Here is an 18,245-nt window from a genome sequence, read left to right as displayed (position 1 = left end):
AGTGTTCTCCAGGTTGCTCCAGTAGAATGGGAGAAGTCCATTCCTCTCTATGACTCGTTCTTTTGTCATAGTCAACAGTGGCAGAAAGAAGAGGTTCTAAATTTGACCTGTCCGGTATGCTGGCCACTAGCTATGTATGGCTATTTACACTTAATTAAAGCTAAAAGAAATTCAGTTCCTCAGTCACACTGGCCACATTTCAAGTGCACAATAGCCACACGTGGCTAGTAGTTGCCATACTGAATGGTGCAGACATAGAACATTCCATCACCTTAGAAAGCTCTATTGGACAAGGCTGCTCTAATGTCAACACACCGGAGAAGTTTAGCAGGTGTGCTGAGCACATAGGGAAAGTCTTTCTGAAGAGAAGGCATATTAGTCTATTTTTATACTGCTCTAAAGAACTGCTTCAGACTGGGTAATTTATAAAGGAAAGAGGTTTGATTTACTCACAGTTCAACATGGCAGGGGAGGCCTCAGGAAGCTTACAATCATGGCAGTAGGTGAAGGGGAAGCAAGGTCTCTTCTTCACAAGGCAGCAGGAAGGAGAAGTGCCGAGCAAAGTGGGAAGAGCCCCTTATAAAACCGTCAGATCTCATGCGAACTCACTCGCTACCATGAGAACAGAATGGAGGATGCCCTCATGATCCAATTACCTCCACTTGGTCTCTTCCTTGACATGTGGGGATTATGGGGATTACAATTCAAGATGAGATTTGGGTGAGGCACAATACCTAACTATATCAGAAGGACAGGAAAGAAACCCAACCCTAAGTCACCTCCACATTTGGAAGTGGAATTCATTTGACTGCTAAAATAAGTAAATATACATGGGAAATGGGTGCAACACCCAGGGTTTAAAAAATCCTGCCTCTACCCCTTAATAAGCCTTAAGATGTAACAGCAGGACATTTTCAAGTGTTTAGTAAATATGTCTCTCAGTTTGGTTAATTTTCCCCTTCTATTTATTGTTTTTAATTGCTAACATAAGGAAGTTTTTGGAGAGAGAAAAAAGACCATATTCTGGGTGAAATTTTTTAATATTCTAAACACAGAGTAGTAATTGCAATGAAAATATTCTTAAAATTATGTTAAAATATTGCAAAATAGAGTATGTGGAATAAATTCCAAAATATCAACATTTTATGAAAAGCCAAGATATGGTTTCTATGATTGTTCCACCAGCAAGAGGATCAGGGCCAGGCCTGAGGTTTTCTGTTTCCCACCTTCACCTCTGATTCTAAGGTGACCCCATCAGGGGCCAGAATCTAGGGGTACAAATGACCCAGACAGAAAATGCCAGTCTCACAATTAACCCTGCAAGTGGGAAGTAAACCACTGGAGGCACTGGAAGGGCTTTCAGCAGGGAGGGTGCGAGCCCAGGTGAACTCTTAATGCCGTGTATAACTCACAGGATATGTTTCAAGATATAAACAATTCCTGGGCCAGGCATGGTGGCTCACACCTGTAATCCCAGCACTTTGGGAGGCCAAGGTGGGTGGATCACCTGAGGTCAGGAGCTTGAGACCAACCTGGTCAATATGGTGAAACCCCCATCTCTACTAAAAATAATAATAAAAGAAAAATACCCAGGTGTGGTGGTGGGTTCCTGTAATCCCAACTACTGGGGAGGCTGAGGCAGGAGAATCACTTGAACCCAGGAGGTGGAGGTTGCAGGGAGTGGAGATTGCACCACTGCAACTCTGATCTTGACTCACTGCAATCTCCGCCTCCTGGGTTAAAGCAACTCTCCTGCCTCAACTTCCCGAGTAGTTGGGATTACAGGCATGTGCCACCATGCCCAGCTAACTTTTATATTTTTAGTAGAGATGGAGTTTCACCATGTTGGTCAGGCTGGTCTCGAACTCCTGACCTCAGGTGATCCACCCACCTCAGCCTCCCAAGGTGCTAGGATTACAGGCATGAGCCACCACACCCAAACCAGAGTCCGTTTTTAAAGAGACTCTGGTATCTGACATGATTTGTGTTTACCTTGATTTTCCACCTCAGCATCCCAGATATTTGTTCAATCATTTCTGTTTGTCCACTCTTTATTCCTTTGTTCATCCACACAAGTTTTTTTTCTTTTCAGCAGAGCCACACTGAGCACCAGCTATACGTAGGGCACTAAGGGTCATGCTGTGGTGGACACAAAGATCCGTCTGAAATCACCCCCGCTAGCCGGGTAGGTGAGATGCTCCTTCCTGCGTTCATCAGTCACTTTCCCAGCCAGTGCTGACACTGAGGATTGCCATGTGCCAGCACTAGGCTAGGGTCTGATAAACTTTCTTTTAAGGTTTTGCAGTCTCAAAGGAAACAGAAAAAAAGCATGATTATTATCGTAAAGGCAGTGCATGGTGAGGGCCATAAGAGAAGCACAGAGAGAGAAAGTGCTTTTGGATTTAGAAGCAGGGGAGCCAGGTCCAGCTGGGAAAACAGGACAGCCTCATGGCAGGGGTGGCATTTGAGCTAGACCCTGGAAAGGAATGTCACTGGAGGTGTGCCAAGTCAGAGAGACAGGAAAATGGGGGCTATGATTGGGGAACACAAACTGAGTACCCCCATTTAGTGGATGACAAGCTGAGGAAAGGGAAGTGGTAGGGGAAAAGGCTATAAAGGTGGGCATAGGGGTGGCAGAGGATCTGAATGCCAGGTGGGGCCAGAAATACACTGATACTGTCCCAGTTAACAGTGGAAGGCGGACTCCAGCGCCTGCTTGTACTGATGCAGGGCAGTCACTTTATCCATACTTGTAAATACTTAAGAGCCTCTGTCTATTAAACCCACTCTGTGATTGGTGCTCCACGTTATGGAAAGTAATTATGCCATCAGTTATAATGCCAGGCATCTACTTACATTCCAACTTAGCTCCCCTGCTTTCCTTAAATGTTTACCTGATGGTTCAATTCATCTTCAGAGTGATGGATCTTTTACAAAAGACACACAATTACCCCAGGAAAGTGAAACAAAGGATTCATCCTCAATGAGCAGAGACTTGGAGCATGAGTGGTGGAAAGAATCATGGGTTTGAAGCCAGAAGACACCTTAGGCCTGGCTCTGTCATTTAGCAGCTGGGGACGCTGAGCAAACTATATGCATGCTCTGAACAGCAGCTTCTTATCTTTCTATAAAATGGAGGGAGATAATGATGTCTGCCCTCACTACGCTACAAAACACTGGGAAAATAGAAACTATTATTATGCTTAGATAAGAGTTGAGAATAGTTAGCACTGATTCATCATCTGACTGAAATAAATCTAGGATTACTTTTTCTTTGTGAATAATGTACTTTTCCTCTTCAAAGTCCCAATATTCTTTCATATATAAAGCTACTATTTTTTTGGTTAGCTTTAAAAAAATAATTATGAATACGTAATAGTTGCACATATTTTAAAACTACTATATATTTAAGAATAGTTTATATGCACATAGATATTATATCTTCTGCTTTTTTCTGATTCTTTCCTTCCTAGTTTACTTATTATTTAATTTGGGAAGCAGCAAAGGATTTATTTTGTGATTTAAATTTTGAAACTGATTATGAATTTCTTGAGTACCTACTTATTGTGTGTTTAAAATCTTATTCCTGGCCAGGCAGTATACAGAAGCAATGTTGGACATGGGCCCTAACCACAAAGACATTATAATCTAATAAATTTCTAAAGGTAATTTATGTTGTTGCATTATGTATGGAGTTAGAAAACCAAAACAAAAGAATAACTATAAGTCCAATAGTAGTTGAGACTACCTATGCTTGGGAGTATAGGAAAAAAGAGAGTTCATCCAGGCAACCTACAGAATGGGAGAAAATTTTTACAATCTACCCATCTGACAAAGGGCTAATACCCAGAATCTACAAAGAACTTAAACAAATTTACAAGAAAAATCAAACAACTCCATCCAAAAGTGGGTGAAGGATATGAACAGACACTTCTCAAAAGAAGACATTTATGCAGCCAACAGACACATGAAAAAATGTTCCTCATCACTGGCCATCAGAGAAATGCAAATCAAAACCACAATGAGATACCATCTCACACCAGTTAGAATGGCGATCATTACAAAGTCAGGAAACAGCAGGTGCTGGAGAGGATGTGGAGAAATAGGAACACTTTTACACTGCTGGTGGGACTGTAAACTGGTTCAACCATTGTGGAAGACAGTGTGGCAATTCCTCAAGGATCTAGAACTAGAAATACCATTTGACCCAGCCATCCCATTAGTGGGTATATCTCCAAAGGATTATAAATCATGCTGCTATAAAGACACATGCACATGCATGTTTATTGTGGCACTATTCACAATAGCAAAGACTTGGAACCAATCCAAAAGTCCATCAATGATAGACTGGATTAAGAAAATGTGGCACATATACACCATGGAATACTATGCAGCCATAAAAAAGGATGAGTTCATGTCCTTTGTAGGGATATGGGAGAAGCTGGAAACTATCATTCTGAGCAAACTATCGCAGGACAGAAAACCAAACACCACATGTTCTCACTCATAAGTGGAAACTGAACAATGAGAACACTTGGACACAGGAAGGGGAACATCACACACCGGGGCCTGTTGTGGGATGGGGGGAGGGAGAAGGCATAGCATTACAAGATATACCTAATGTAAATGATGAGTTACAGGGGGCAGCACACCAACATGGTACATGTATACATATGTAAGAAACCTGCACACTGTGCACATATTCCTGCAGCAGGTGAGCTCCAGGTGAGCCCTGACAGCTGACCAGGGTTGAGTGGAGGGCAACCAGGGCACTGAGAAGTTGTGGCAATGATTAGAAATGGTACGTGACTTGAGGGACAATGAGAAAAGTGACAATGTCTAGTGGAGAGAAATGTTGGAGAGTCCAGGGAAATTAGACTGGGTCAGATTATGAAGGACTCAGAAATTTATCTCGTTCAATAAATGCCTTTTGACAATTTATACTATTTGGGGCCACTCCCTGTAATGGATACACCATAAGTAAGATACTGTCTCTACTTCAAGACACTAGTTGTCTGGGACAGAGGACTAAGTGTCCTGAGAATTAACTATTTACAGCCACCAATGTAAATAGGAATTGAGCTGAGGAACCTCCTGGAGAAAACCAAACAAACAAGTCAACCAACTTGAACTTTGTTTTCATAACTGTTGGTCAGACAATTGCATACATGTCTCAAGGCGCCAGAAGCCAGGTTGTGAGAAAGATGAGAGATGGCAGGAGAGTGTTTGTCATGTGGCATGAGGTCTGGCAGGACAAGCCACTCTTTGCAGAGGGCCTGAGAGCCAGACATGAGTGTGAGTGTTATAAAGAAAAGAGGTTTAATTGGTTCACAGTTCTGCAGGTTTTGCCAGAAGCATGGTGCTGGCATCTGCTTCTGGTGAGGCCTCAGGAAGTTTAAAATCATGGCGGAGTGCCGCAGGGAGCCAGCGTGTCACATGGCGAGAGTGGGGGCATGAAAAAAAGAAGAGGAAGGTCCCAGAGTCTTTTAAACAACCAGATCCCTCATGAATTAACTGAACAAGAACGCACTCTTCATCCAGGGGATGGTGCTAAACCATTCATGAGGGATCCACTCCCGTGAGTCAATTGCCTCCCACCAGACCCCACCTCCAACACTGGGAATCACATTTCAACATGAGATTTGGAGGGGCCAAAGCATCCTGACCATATGAGTATCATTACCAAAGCCAGGAATTTAATTGGTACAGTACTACTGACTAAGCTTCAGACTTCATTTGCATTTCACTGGTTTTTCTTGTAACTTCTTTCATCCAGCTTCCTACTAACTTCCTTTTTCTGTTGTAGGATTCAATCCAGAATTCCACACTATTTTGTCTCTTCAGTCTCTTCCAGGCTGTACCAGGTCTTTAGCCTTCCTTGACATTTGTGACCTTGACACTTTGGAAGAGTACTGGCCAGTTAGTGTGTAGAACAGATTTGTCTGCTGGTGTTTCATGACTAGAGAGAGATTATACATTTTTAGTAAGAACACCACAAAAATTATGTCCTTCTCAGTGCATCGTGTCTGGGGAAGGGGCTGGGGGGCTGGGGGACGCCATCTTGTTACTAGTGAAGTTAACCTTGATCACTCGGTTAAGGGGCTATCTGTTGGGTTTCACCATTGTAATGTTAGTGTTTTTCTTTTGTAATTAATATATATCTTGGGAAAGATACTTTGAAGCTATGCAAATATCCTATTTCTCCTCAAACCTTCACCACTGATTTTAGCATCCATTGGTGGAATTTGCCTGCAACAATTATTACTGTGGCATCTGTCTAATAGTAGTCCACACATCTGAACCTAGAGGGAAGCAACAAATGAACCATCCCTTTGCTTCACAACGTCAACCTAACCAATAATGAGATGTGAACTAGTGCAAAGGGGTAAGAAAGGTCCAGTTCCTGAAACTAAGGAGTCTCAGCCACAGTTTCTGGGCTGCTTTGCAGGGTTGAGTGAACAGCAGTCGACAGATTTTGCTTAGAAGGCAAAGAGGAGAACAGCCAGGGAGCACAACCAACTTCCATGCTAATCAAGGTGAATAAAGCCATGACGTAGAACAGAAAACCCAGGGATTCAACTTTTTCAGCCAGCTACCTTGTTTTCCATTTGTAATTAGAGTCACAAAGCAATAGCCTCCTCCTGTGCTACCCCACAAGCTGAGCCCCAGACAACATCCTCATTTTCAATAACTCTTCCCCTTTATCTCACTCTGCCTGATGCTTAATAAGCTGATTGCTATTTACTTTGGACCAACAGCTAATCTGTTAATGATTGATTTTAAATTTTTACAGTCATTTGTCTCTGGCAGGACCTGGGACCGCGAAAGGCAGTCCTTTCCTACCTGATGAATTGGCTTTTTCTTTAGCAAAAAAAAGAAAGAAAGAAAGAAAAGAAAAGAGAGAAATTTAAGTCAAAAGTCTTCATGGTTGCATTCTGCTGACAATTGGCATTCAATAAGAAATTTCAGTGCAAAAAAAGAAATGGTAATGCTTCCTGTGAAATTTATCTGCCTGTGAAATTGTCAGCAAATAATATAAGTGGACATTTTTCTAATGGTGGCATGGGGTAAAGACCCTCTTCAATATGAAGTAAATTGTAATTGTACTATAAATTTACAGAACCTAAAATTCTTAATTAACAAAATTGATGCTCATTGCCCGACTGGAATGGGATATCTAAACTAATGCCATTACAACCCTTTAAAATGATCTAAATTGCATACCATATGATATATGTATTTTTGTAGGATATATGCAGAAAAGTGAATTTTGCTTTCCATTAAAAAAAAAGACAATTGAATCGACAATGGTTATTGTAATTGGTATCACACAGCAGTGCTCTGCAATTTAATCACTGCTTCTAAAAATGGAACCGTGGATAACTACTGTGTTCTGAAAAGTGGCGGCCACCCCGTGCATGAGAGTGCTGTGCGCATTTATAAACACCGCCTCTTCCACAAAGTTAAGCTTTCCTCAGAGATGCCATGTCTAATTTTGTAAATAAGAATGACCCCCCAAGGCTAGCATTCCCATCAAATATTTATTAAAACGCACCCCAAGACCTCTCATCTCAAACTGGAATTAAACTCCTCCAAATGTCTCTGAAAGATGAGCGTGATTTAAAACATCAACCAGCACACTGGCGACATGAAAAAGAGGGACTCTGGGCAAAGTGATATTTTGGTATCCGTAAGTGGTGTCAGGTCTTCCTGGAGAGCCAGTATTATAAATTAACAGATGAGACATTGTGCAGAGCCTCTAAAAGGAAAGGCTAAACTGTTTGAAGGATAAAAGCCCTAATCTTATTAATATTTTAGATCCTGCAAGACATTGAGGCTCCATTGGCTGTCAGTAATACCTGAGAAAGAATCAAGGCAGCTGGAGGACAGAAACCACGGCCTCCCAATGGTCTGCTGACCTTCTTGAGAGGCAGATATCATGTGACAGCAATTGCCTGTCTCAGCAGACATGCTGGAAACAGGAGAAAGTGTTAAATATAACCAGGTAGACAGAGATGAATTGACATACTGAAAAATCGAACGCTTCAGTAATCAGCCTAAGGATCTGATATCAACAACATTTTTCAGTTTTGTCCAAATTCATTGAAAGGTGTACTTTAGCAAGTTCACTTCTCATTGGTAAGACCTTTCATCTTTATGCTGCTTTTCTGATTGGATTCGGTGTCATCATCGGTTTGGGTGGCTCTGTGCACAGAAAGCAGACGGGCTGCTTGTGAGAGAAGGAGGGCTGGGATGAGCACAAATAAAAATGGGTTTTACCCCAACATTAATTTTAAAACTATTAAATATCTATCAAAATGCTTATTTAGAAAGAATTATTGAAGCCATGGTATATGAAAATGCATCAGGTACTGTGCTCCAACAGCACAGTAAACCTGAAATATTGAAATATTACCCTCTATTTTGCAGCAAGAAGCTTCCATAACTATAATTCTAATTACAGAACTCTAATTAATGTCTATGTGGCTTCAGATAACTTCATTAAATCTTTAGAATATTTATATTCTCCAAAGACAATCTCTATCCATTAGAATAAAAAAATCCTATAAAATAACTTTTTTTAAACGCTGCTGATATGCTTTTCTTTTTATGAGACACGTAAGTCATAAAATTTACTTTAAGGTTTCCTTCATCTCTATAACAGTATTCCAAAAATGTGTTAACTCAAAAACACTTTTTTTCCTGCTACAGATGTATAATACAGCTATCAGCTGAGATCACTCTCTGCTTTGAGGTTTAAACAAAAACTGGCAAAAGCCTCCTTCCCACATCCTGTGAAAGGCCAATGTCTTCCCCTAGATGCCTGAGAATTCCTGACAGCTTATATTCTCATGGTCACTTCCCTATCTCCAGTGGCTTCTTTTGGCTGGATTCTTGACCTCACTTGTCTGTCATCTCTCATGACTGCTCCATGCCAACCTAGATTTTGAATGTAACCCCTTTTACTTGATTTCTCCCTCCACTCCCAGAAAACCCCTCAGTTTTTGTGAAGCGCAGTCTTTCCATCTGCTTAAGGCTCTCCTTAGGTCCTTTGGCCTGCCGCCATCTTGCCTTCTCACTCACTTCAACCCTCTCCTCTCTTATTTCTCCTCTGCTCTCCACCCACCCCCAAATTCCTGTAAACATCTTTCACAGAGTAGTGTTCTATCTCTCAGGCTAGCTCCAGACTGTCCAGGCTATCTCCTGACGGCCTTATCTTCATAGCCAAATGCTTCCGTTAAGGTGGCAGGCAGTCTCCTCCCTGAAAGGAATTGTTGGCTGGCTCATAAAGTAACACCATTTTCCTCCAGGCTCCCCATGTATTACAAGCAAGATCTGCCTAATTCCTGCAAATACTCAGGAAAAGAAACACAAAGGACAACTAATTTTGTGATAAGCACCATAGGAAAGCATGGAAAGTCTACAACAGATAGGAACATAAAGTCAGAAATTGGGTGCAGTGTAACTTGGGGTCAGGGCTTTGAGAGGATCCTGCTTTCAAATTCACCTTGGTTGGGGTCAATAAAAAGATTGATTCATAGAAATGCCAGAAAGCCATGTTAAGTTGGTCATGAGCCTTCATCCTGATGTCTTCCTAGGAGTAAGCTCCTGGCTTTTCCGAGAAAGTTCAGTGTGGGAGCTCCATCGATAGTGTCTATGCGCAACTGAATGATTTCCCATCGCAGACTGAGCCAGAACCTAAGATGAGACAATGTCCTACTGCATGCATGGGTAGAAAAAATTCCAGGAACTTACAGGAAGTAAGTTTCTTTCCCTTCACTCCCAGCTTGAATATAGGAGATAAAAAAGTACCTCTCCAATATCCATACGATTCACCCTGCTCAGAACTATGTGGATAATAACACAACATGTGACACACATTTACATTAGAGGAATAGCCTTAGAGTGTTAAAGCCCGGGATCCATCAACACAAATAGAGTGTGACTCGATTCATTGGCAAATTCAGACATATCTGAACCTCTATGGGGATAATTCATGCAGAAGAATTTTATTTTAAAATGTCTAAATAGGTTGCTATTTAGTGCAATTTTTTATGGCTCTTAAAGCAAAGAAATGACAATTTCTAAACAAATGATATAAGTTAGGTCAACTAGGTTCAAGCCTAAACAAATATTTTTATCTTAGTTCAATGCTGTAAGTGTATATTTAATATCTGTTATGTTTAACACAGTGGGAGGCAGAAGTGAGAATGTCCTTCAGTATACATTGAAATAAAACTGTTGCAAACTGCTTCAGAAGGAATTGAGTAGTTAATTAATAACAGCTTTTATTTATATGTTGCAACCCATAAAACAATTCTTCTCCTACAATATGGCTGTTGTATTAGAGGCAAGCTGGGCAAAACTTCCCTGGGCATTGAAGAAAATGTTGCAGTTCTAGGGACCTGGAAAGAAAGTGACTTGCCACAGACATTTTTGTGAGTTTTTTTGGAGTGCAGTGGCGTGATTTCAGCTCACTGCAAGCTCCGCCTCCTGGGTTCAGGACATTCTCCTGCCTCAGCCTCCTGAGTAGCTGGGACTACAGGTGCCTGCTACCACACCTGGCTAATTTTTTTGTGTTTTTAGTAGAGATGGGTTTCACCATGTCAGCCAGGATGGTCTCCATCTCCTGACCTTGTGATCCGCCCACCTTGGCCTCCAAAGTGCTGGGATTACAGGCCTGAGCCACTGCGCCTGGCCGACTTGCCGCACACTTAACCATAACTGACTGAACAATGTCCTTTGAATCATAATATGTATGATTCAATTTATTTATATCAAATTTATATATTTGTTATCAAAATAGTAAACATTTTTATAATATAATAAATACCAACCATGTTATATTACTGTACTGTCCACTGTTTCAGGGACTTAATGTATACTAATTTAAGTACTTATCACAAAACACTATAAGGTAGGTACTACTATTATTCTCACTTACAGATGGGAAACTGAGGCATGGAGAGAGAGTATCTCACTCAAAAGTCACACAAATAACCACTGGCCAAGCTGGGGTGTGAACACAGGCAGTCTGGCTACCCAGGCTTCATGCTTGGCATCTGATGTGTCATATGCTGGTTCCACTAAATGTGGGCCCTCAGCTGAACCTCAAAGTGTCATAGTAGCAGCACCAGAAACAAGGACAGGCTTTCTGTGGTCTGATTTCTAAGTATCCTGAGGTCTGGGGATTCAAGAAAACCTCAGAAATTCAAACTAACTGCAGGAAGGGTAATGGCCAAATTAAGGAAATTTGCATTTCAAAGTATTTTAGACCATACTGGTGTGGTTAATTCCAAATGCATGTAGTGCCTTCAACCACAGGCCATTAAGTGTGCCAAGGATAGGTTCCAGGGGCTAGCTTAAATAAATAGATATGCTTTGCACATGAGGTTTGATAAACCAGAGTATTAAAAATCATTTAACTCATTCCCTGTACTCCTACTTGGACTATGTGTTTCCTTTGCAAACCATTTCTCCCTGGAAAATACCAGAGTAAACAACTAGCCTGGTCAAGTGAACTAGTACATGCAATGAATTAGGGGACGCATTAATGAGATTATTCTGCAACTGTAATGGTGGGTCTGAATCCCTAACTTAATCCATAAGCTATTACAGCACTGCAAAATATAACTTATGCTACATCATCTTGCATTTAAGCACCCCCTTTTATATAGCCAGTTGTCAACCCTAAATACATCTGGGCTTGAATCAGGCAGCTGGGAAGGGTGTATTTTCTTCCCCAACTCCTGAAATGCAATTATGTCTACACTTATTATTCCCAGTTTTTTATTTGCATATAACATAAGCATTTACTTATCCACACACATGCTTAATTAAACAAGTTTAATTTTGCTTAATTGTTTTCTTTTTCTTTTTTTTTTTTCGAAACAGAGTCTTGCTCTCTTGCCCAAGCTGCAGTGCAGTGGCATGACCATGGCACATTGCAGCCTTGACCTTCTGGGCTCAAGCAGTCCTCCCACCTCAGTCTCCCAAGTAGCTGGGACCACAGGTTCATACCACCACACATGGCTAATTTTTTTATTTTTTTGTAGAGATGAGGTATTGCCATGTTGCCCAGGCTGGTCTAAAACTTCTGGACTCAAGCACTCCTTCCACCTTGGCCTCCCAAAATGCTGGGATTACAGGTGGGAGCCACCGTTCCTGGCTGGTTTTTTTCCTAAGACTCCAAAGAGTAAGTGGATCTGACATTCTTGGTTGCCCTCTCTTCTTCCTTTTCGACAAAGGCCAGAATCTTTTTAGGTATTAACCCTTCCCACACGTAACTCAGGGTTAATCCTTGCTAGGCCAAGCTTGTGATTGCCTAAACCAAGCATAGGCAAGCGAAGAAAAGTCAAGTCGAGGATTTGGGGACCAGATTTCTACATTCTTGAAAAGATACAGAAAGAAGAGAGAGTCTCTCTCTGTTTCAACTTGATGTCACTATCTATAAGTGACGCCTGGAACTGCATCAGCTGTTTATGACTCTGAGGGCAGCCAGCCTGAGAAGGACAGAATGGAAAGGTGGGAAGGACCTGGGCCAGAGATGGTGCTTGTGGGCCATCAAACTAACCACCCACAGAACCTCTCTACTTCCAGACTGCTCTGGCTTATGAAATAATTGATGTCCTCTTTGGAGTCAGGATTTTCGGTTGCTTAGAGCTAAAAATATCCTAAAGGAGACACCAAGAAATGTGAGTGTATAACTCGTTTTAATTAATTTGCTCAACATATATTAATTAAGTGTCTACTGTCACCAGCCATTGTTCTAGAACTTGGGTTAGAGCAATAAATAAAATGGACAAATCTCTGCCTTTATGGAACATATATTCTAGTGGGGAATTCACTTTGTACAATGCCTTGTAGAGTAATCCCCCTTATTCTCAGGTGAAATGTTCCAAGACCCTCCAGTGGATGCCTGAAACCTGGGATTGTAGCCAACCCTATATATACTATGTTTTTTTTTCTCTCTCTCTCTCTATATATATATGATAAAGTTTAATTTATAAATTAGGCACAGTAATTTATAAATTAAAGGTAGTAAATTAACAACAATAAGTAAAATAAAATAGAACAACTACAACAATATGCCAGCATCACTGCTCTGCACTCTGGGGACATTAGTAAGTAAAATAAGAGTTCCTTGAAATAAGGCAAAATGAGGTTCAAGGAGCCCTTATTTTACAGTCCCCCAGTCATCTCTGCTGGACAAAGGGATGATTCCCATCGTGGGTGGGACAGAGTGTGACAACTTGAGGTTTCATCATGCTACTCAGAATAAGGCATGATTTAAAACTTATGAATTATTTATTTCTGGAATTTGGACCAAGGTTGACCATGGGTAACTGAAACCATGGAAAGCGCTGATAAGGGGGACTACAGTACACTTAGTACAGCACTAAGAGGCAGAGAGAAGATCAGTGCTGGCAGGATGGGAAGAAAGCCGCGTGTGTTATGCACTGGAACACTGGAACACTTTTCAGCAGCTCTCATTTAGTCACCATACTCACAGCAAGGCTGATGCTATGGTCCCCGTTTTACAGATGAGGACGCTGGGGCTCAGGGACCATAAGCAGCAGAGCCAGGATAAGAATCCAGATATTCAAACACCAGCTCTGACCCTCTTTCTGCTCTCCCCCTCCAACAAGCCTGCAAGGTAGGGAGTGGGTCAACAGGAGTAGCAGAATGGGGGTCCCAGTGTGCCAGGATGTGGACAGGACACGTCATGGATATCCAGCTTTTCCCTGGGCTCAGGCCATTGTGTGCCCATGAGGACTGTAAACAGGACAGGGCAGTAAAATTCAGGACAACCTCAAAAAGATAGACATCTGGCAACTGTGAGATAAACAGAGCTTTTGATGAGCTGGTGATAGTGCAAGAAAGAGTGGAGTTGGTGCTCTAAAGGGTCTGTGATTTCCTGGCCTGTCACCTCTAATCCAGGCTGCCCTGCAAGGGATGTGGTCCCAACCTCTGTAGAAGACAAACACAGGCTCCTGGATCACAAATAGGCTGATAAAAAGAGGGGAATGCTGCTTCACTCAAGAGCTTTGGGTTTTGCAATAATAACAAGTAAAGGAACCTTTCCACAAACTGCTGTTTGCGTGATATTTAGTGACACAGTAATGGTAGCTTCTATTTACTGAGCACTTGATACATACCAGGCAATTTGCCAAGTCCTTTCTCTGTAGGATCATATTATGAAGTTAATTCTATTGTTATTCCTGTTTTTACAGTTGAGGAAACCAATACACAGAGAGCTTTAGTAATCTGGCAAAGGTCTCAAAGCAAATAAGAGGCAACACTGGAGTTTCAGCATGTCTGTCCCTTAACTACTATCTGCACTCTTTGCTCGGAAGGTTTTAGGGGTTTCGTGCATCCTTCACTCTTCTCAGTATATCTCAGGTGTAGAACCAGTTGTTTGTTTGTTTTCTACAATTTACATGGGCTGAATCAGAATCCTAAAATGCCCACAGAGTCCCACTACGTAAAACTCATGACCTGATCTGTTCTATACTCTACGAGACCATCCCCTGACTGCTTCTTGGATGCTACAGCAATGTCAAATTGCTATGAAAGTTTCTAAATATTTCCTCATGGTTTCTGTATTTGTCTCATTGTGGACCAGTAGCAAATCGTTCACAGACGGGCACTGGCTCACAGACCACAGACCACAGTTTGCACAGCCCTGATCTAGGACACTTAAACCTGCAGACCCCTCATCCTGAAAAGGCAAGAAGCCCCCTTAATAATGATGACTGTTTTTATATATAGGCATATCTCAGAGAAGGAAAGCCCAACATTCGAAAATCCAAAGGAAAAAAGGAAGCAGAGCCATCTATAAAAGGGTAGTTCACAGACCTAACAGTATCTTCTATGTTATAAACCAATGACTGTCCAACAGTGGGAGAACAGAAAAATAATTCCAGTCAGGTCATTCATTAGAATAGTATGCAGCCACTGGAGGGTATATTGGTCGGCTCAGGCTACCATAACAAGATACCATAGACTGGTATTTGTAAACAGAAATGTACTTTCTGACGATTCTGGAAGTCCCAGATCAGAGCCCCGCAAGAGAAGTTTCTGGTGAAGAATCTCTTCCTACCTTGAAGATGACTGTGTATCCTCACCCAGGCTGAGTGTCTCTCTAGTGTCTCTTCCTAGAAAGATACAAATCCTATCAAATCAGGGCCCCATCTGTATCACCTCCTTTAACCTTAATCACTTCCATAAAGGCACTGTCTCCAAATACAGTCATATTTGGGCTTAGAGCTTCAACATACGGATTTTGGAGGGAACACAATTCAGTCCCTAGCAGAGGGATAGTATCAAAGACTTTATAAACCATCTTATCCTTAATCGTAAATTGGTGGATCATTTTAGCTAGCAGCCTGCATTTTTTTTTTTTAGTACACTTAATAATATCTCCTTTACTTATTTTAAGAAAGCTGTTATAAATTCATTCTTACTAAGGTATAAATGGCCAGTAACCTTTACTACTTCCCAGGAAACAGTTGCAATGTAATGGGAGACGTAGTTAGCTGATAGGAATTAACTATCCGCTATACAGTAGGAATCAGGCATAAGATGAGACTGTTTGGAATCCCTGATATTATATAGCACAAGTCTCTCAAGCCTTGTCCCAGCTCTTCTTCCAAATGAAAAAACTAGAGTCCTTGCCTACACCAAGAATATAGATTAGCTATTTCACTCCTCTACTTAGTAAGTGTATATGTGGAAGCTTTTAATTATTTAGGATTTAAAACTCACCTACTTCCCAAAATAATTTGAAAACGTTTAAGAAAATTAAAACAATTCAATTAAAAACAGAACAGAAGCAGCCAACAATGGCCAAAAGCTAGATACAAAGATATGCAGCCAGGCACAGTGGCTCATACCTATAATCCCAGCACTTTGGGAGGCCAGGGCAGGAGGATCACTTGAGATCAGGAGTTCGAGGCCACCCTGGACAACATGGTGAAACCCCATCTCTACAAAAAATACAAAAATTAACCAGGCATGGTGGTGTGCAGCTGTGGTCCCAACTATTCAGAAGGCTGAGGTGGGAGGATCGTTTAAGCCTGGGAATCAGAGGTTGCAGTGAGCCAAGACTGCACTACTATACTCTAGCCTGGGTGACAGAGTAAGACCCTGTCTCAAAATATACATATATATTGCTATAGTGAAGCCATACATGTAATTTATATCTCCCTCTGAGGAACAGCATTATCTTTTACTCAGTAAAGTGGGCTGACTGATCGTATCTCCCATAGTACTTCCCATGGTAGGTGTTCAAAATGAACAAATTTAATCAACATGCATCAACTTCAAGTTTTAGCTGTCTCTTCCTAAGGAAACCAATACCCAAATAATGAAGTATTTTGTAAATTCCAAAGCAATAGCTGATCCTCATCATTTTATTTTTCTGCTAAGCCATTTACAGTACCCCGGGCCTGAAGTGTATTATGTGTTGTCACTTTATAATGTATTTAGAACTCAACAGACTCCCCTTCCCCTCACCTCACCATTATATGATCCACATAGGTCAAATTTTATGTCAAGCGAATTAAAGTGTTATTTTATTATCCAAAGTAATTGTTTCTGGATTAAAAGGCCATTATGCTGAAATGGTTATGTTGGTGATTATGCCGTTAAGAGTGTGGGGCTAACTATTGGTTTAGCTGAATGCCCATGTTCGTGAAAGTCTTCTTTCAGCTATCCTGTACGTGGCAAATCATTCTTAACTGGGTACTCCAAATGGTCTGTGTGCCTCAGATGTACTTTACTAAGCCATTAACATATTGAAATTCCTCCCCTAATTCCCCAGTCGACCATTAATTAACAGTGTAAGAAGAAAGAATCAGGCCCCCCATTGCGATGTGGCTGAGATGAAACGTTTCAGCAGTGATGGTGCTCAGAATCAGGCAGTCGTTGGATGAGCTCTCTTCGTCACATCAAATATGCCATCAAAGGAGGGGAGAGGGGACTATTAGAACAGTGCTTTTATTACAAACATTTTTTTTAAACTCTGCCAAGTATAAATACTTTTTCAAAAGCTTCAAGGAATCTCAACATTGCAAGGAATTTTGAGACTGACTTGGCCTTCAAACTGCTCCCATATCTGATGACCTACTACGTGCTAAGCGCTATGTTAGACAATTCAACGCTTACAAATCCCTTCAAGATTTCCTACTGTACACGTGGGAAAAGAAGCTTAGAAAGAAGAATCTATCCAAAGCCTGATGGCAACTTGTAAACTATGTTAAAGATCCATTTGGGTTTATCTCTAAAACACAGGCTTCTATCACATACCAATTCCCTAAAACCACAGCAGTCTAGCTTACATGTTAGGCCACACATAGGTCTACGCACATACCTTAGAACCATACGGTTAATCATGAGCTAACAAAATACTGAACAATTCCCAGAAATAAACTTTACAAGAAACAGGCAAAATCTATTTGTGAACACACACATGCACACACACACACACAAACACAGAAGAAGGTTTCAACAAAGTCTTGAGCAATTTGAGAAATCATGTCTCTTCTTGTATTATCACATAAGGAGACTCAGAATTATAAAGAAGCCAATTCTTCCCCAAGTTAATGTATAAATTTATGTAAACATATATTGTATAAGTTACATAATTCTAATGAAAGTACCAACAGGATCTTTCTTGAAACTTTGAAAAATAATTCTAAAGCTTATCTGGAAGGATAAACATTCAAGAATAGCCAAGAAAATTCTAAACAAAAGAGTAATGAGATATTAAAATGTGTGGTGCTGGCACAGAAATACACAGACTGACCAAATCACCATGGTAGGGCCAGAAAGTATGTGTAGACATTTAGTACATAATCAAAGTAGCATTTTACATCAGTGGGACTAAGATAAATTATTCAAGAAATGGGAAATGGTCTTCATGCATAACAAAAAGAAATGATCTGAAAAAAACTAGCTTACCATTTGGACAAAATAAATAGAGCTGGATCCCAGTTTTATTCTTTATACTGTGTTAAATTCCAGTGGGATCAACACTTTAAATGTAAAAATTGGAAAAATGGAAAAGTATAGGAGAAAAACACAAGAAGATTTTTATTATCCAGGGAAGTGACAGTCTTTTTTATCTTAAGTCAAAGGCCAGAAATGAGAAGAGAAATAGAAATTTTATTTCATAAAAATGTAAATTGAGGCCGGGCGCGGTGGCTCAAGCCTGTAATCCCAGCACTTTGGGAGGCCGAGAC

The 18,245-nt window shown here is 40.9% G+C and overlaps 1 protein-coding gene across 1 annotated transcript in view; it reads right to left on the bottom strand.

Moving 5' to 3' along the window:
- Positions 1 to 18,245, bottom strand: part of LOC105509416 — a 99,963-nt gene that overhangs the window by 65,358 nt on the left and 16,360 nt on the right. The window contains exon 4 of the mRNA XM_011938642.1: positions 15,104 to 15,158. Coding sequence (XP_011794032.1) covers positions 15,104 to 15,158 — 55 coding nt within the window. The remainder of the gene's footprint in view (positions 1 to 15,103; positions 15,159 to 18,245) is intronic.

Source organism: Colobus angolensis, unplaced genomic scaffold (genome assembly GCF_000951035.1).
Source record: "Colobus angolensis palliatus isolate OR3802 unplaced genomic scaffold, Cang.pa_1.0 Scaffold175, whole genome shotgun sequence".
NCBI lineage: Eukaryota > Metazoa > Chordata > Mammalia > Primates > Cercopithecidae > Colobus > Colobus angolensis.
Note: the sequence above shows the minus strand (reverse complement) of the source record. Positions and strands in the feature narration are given on the sequence as shown.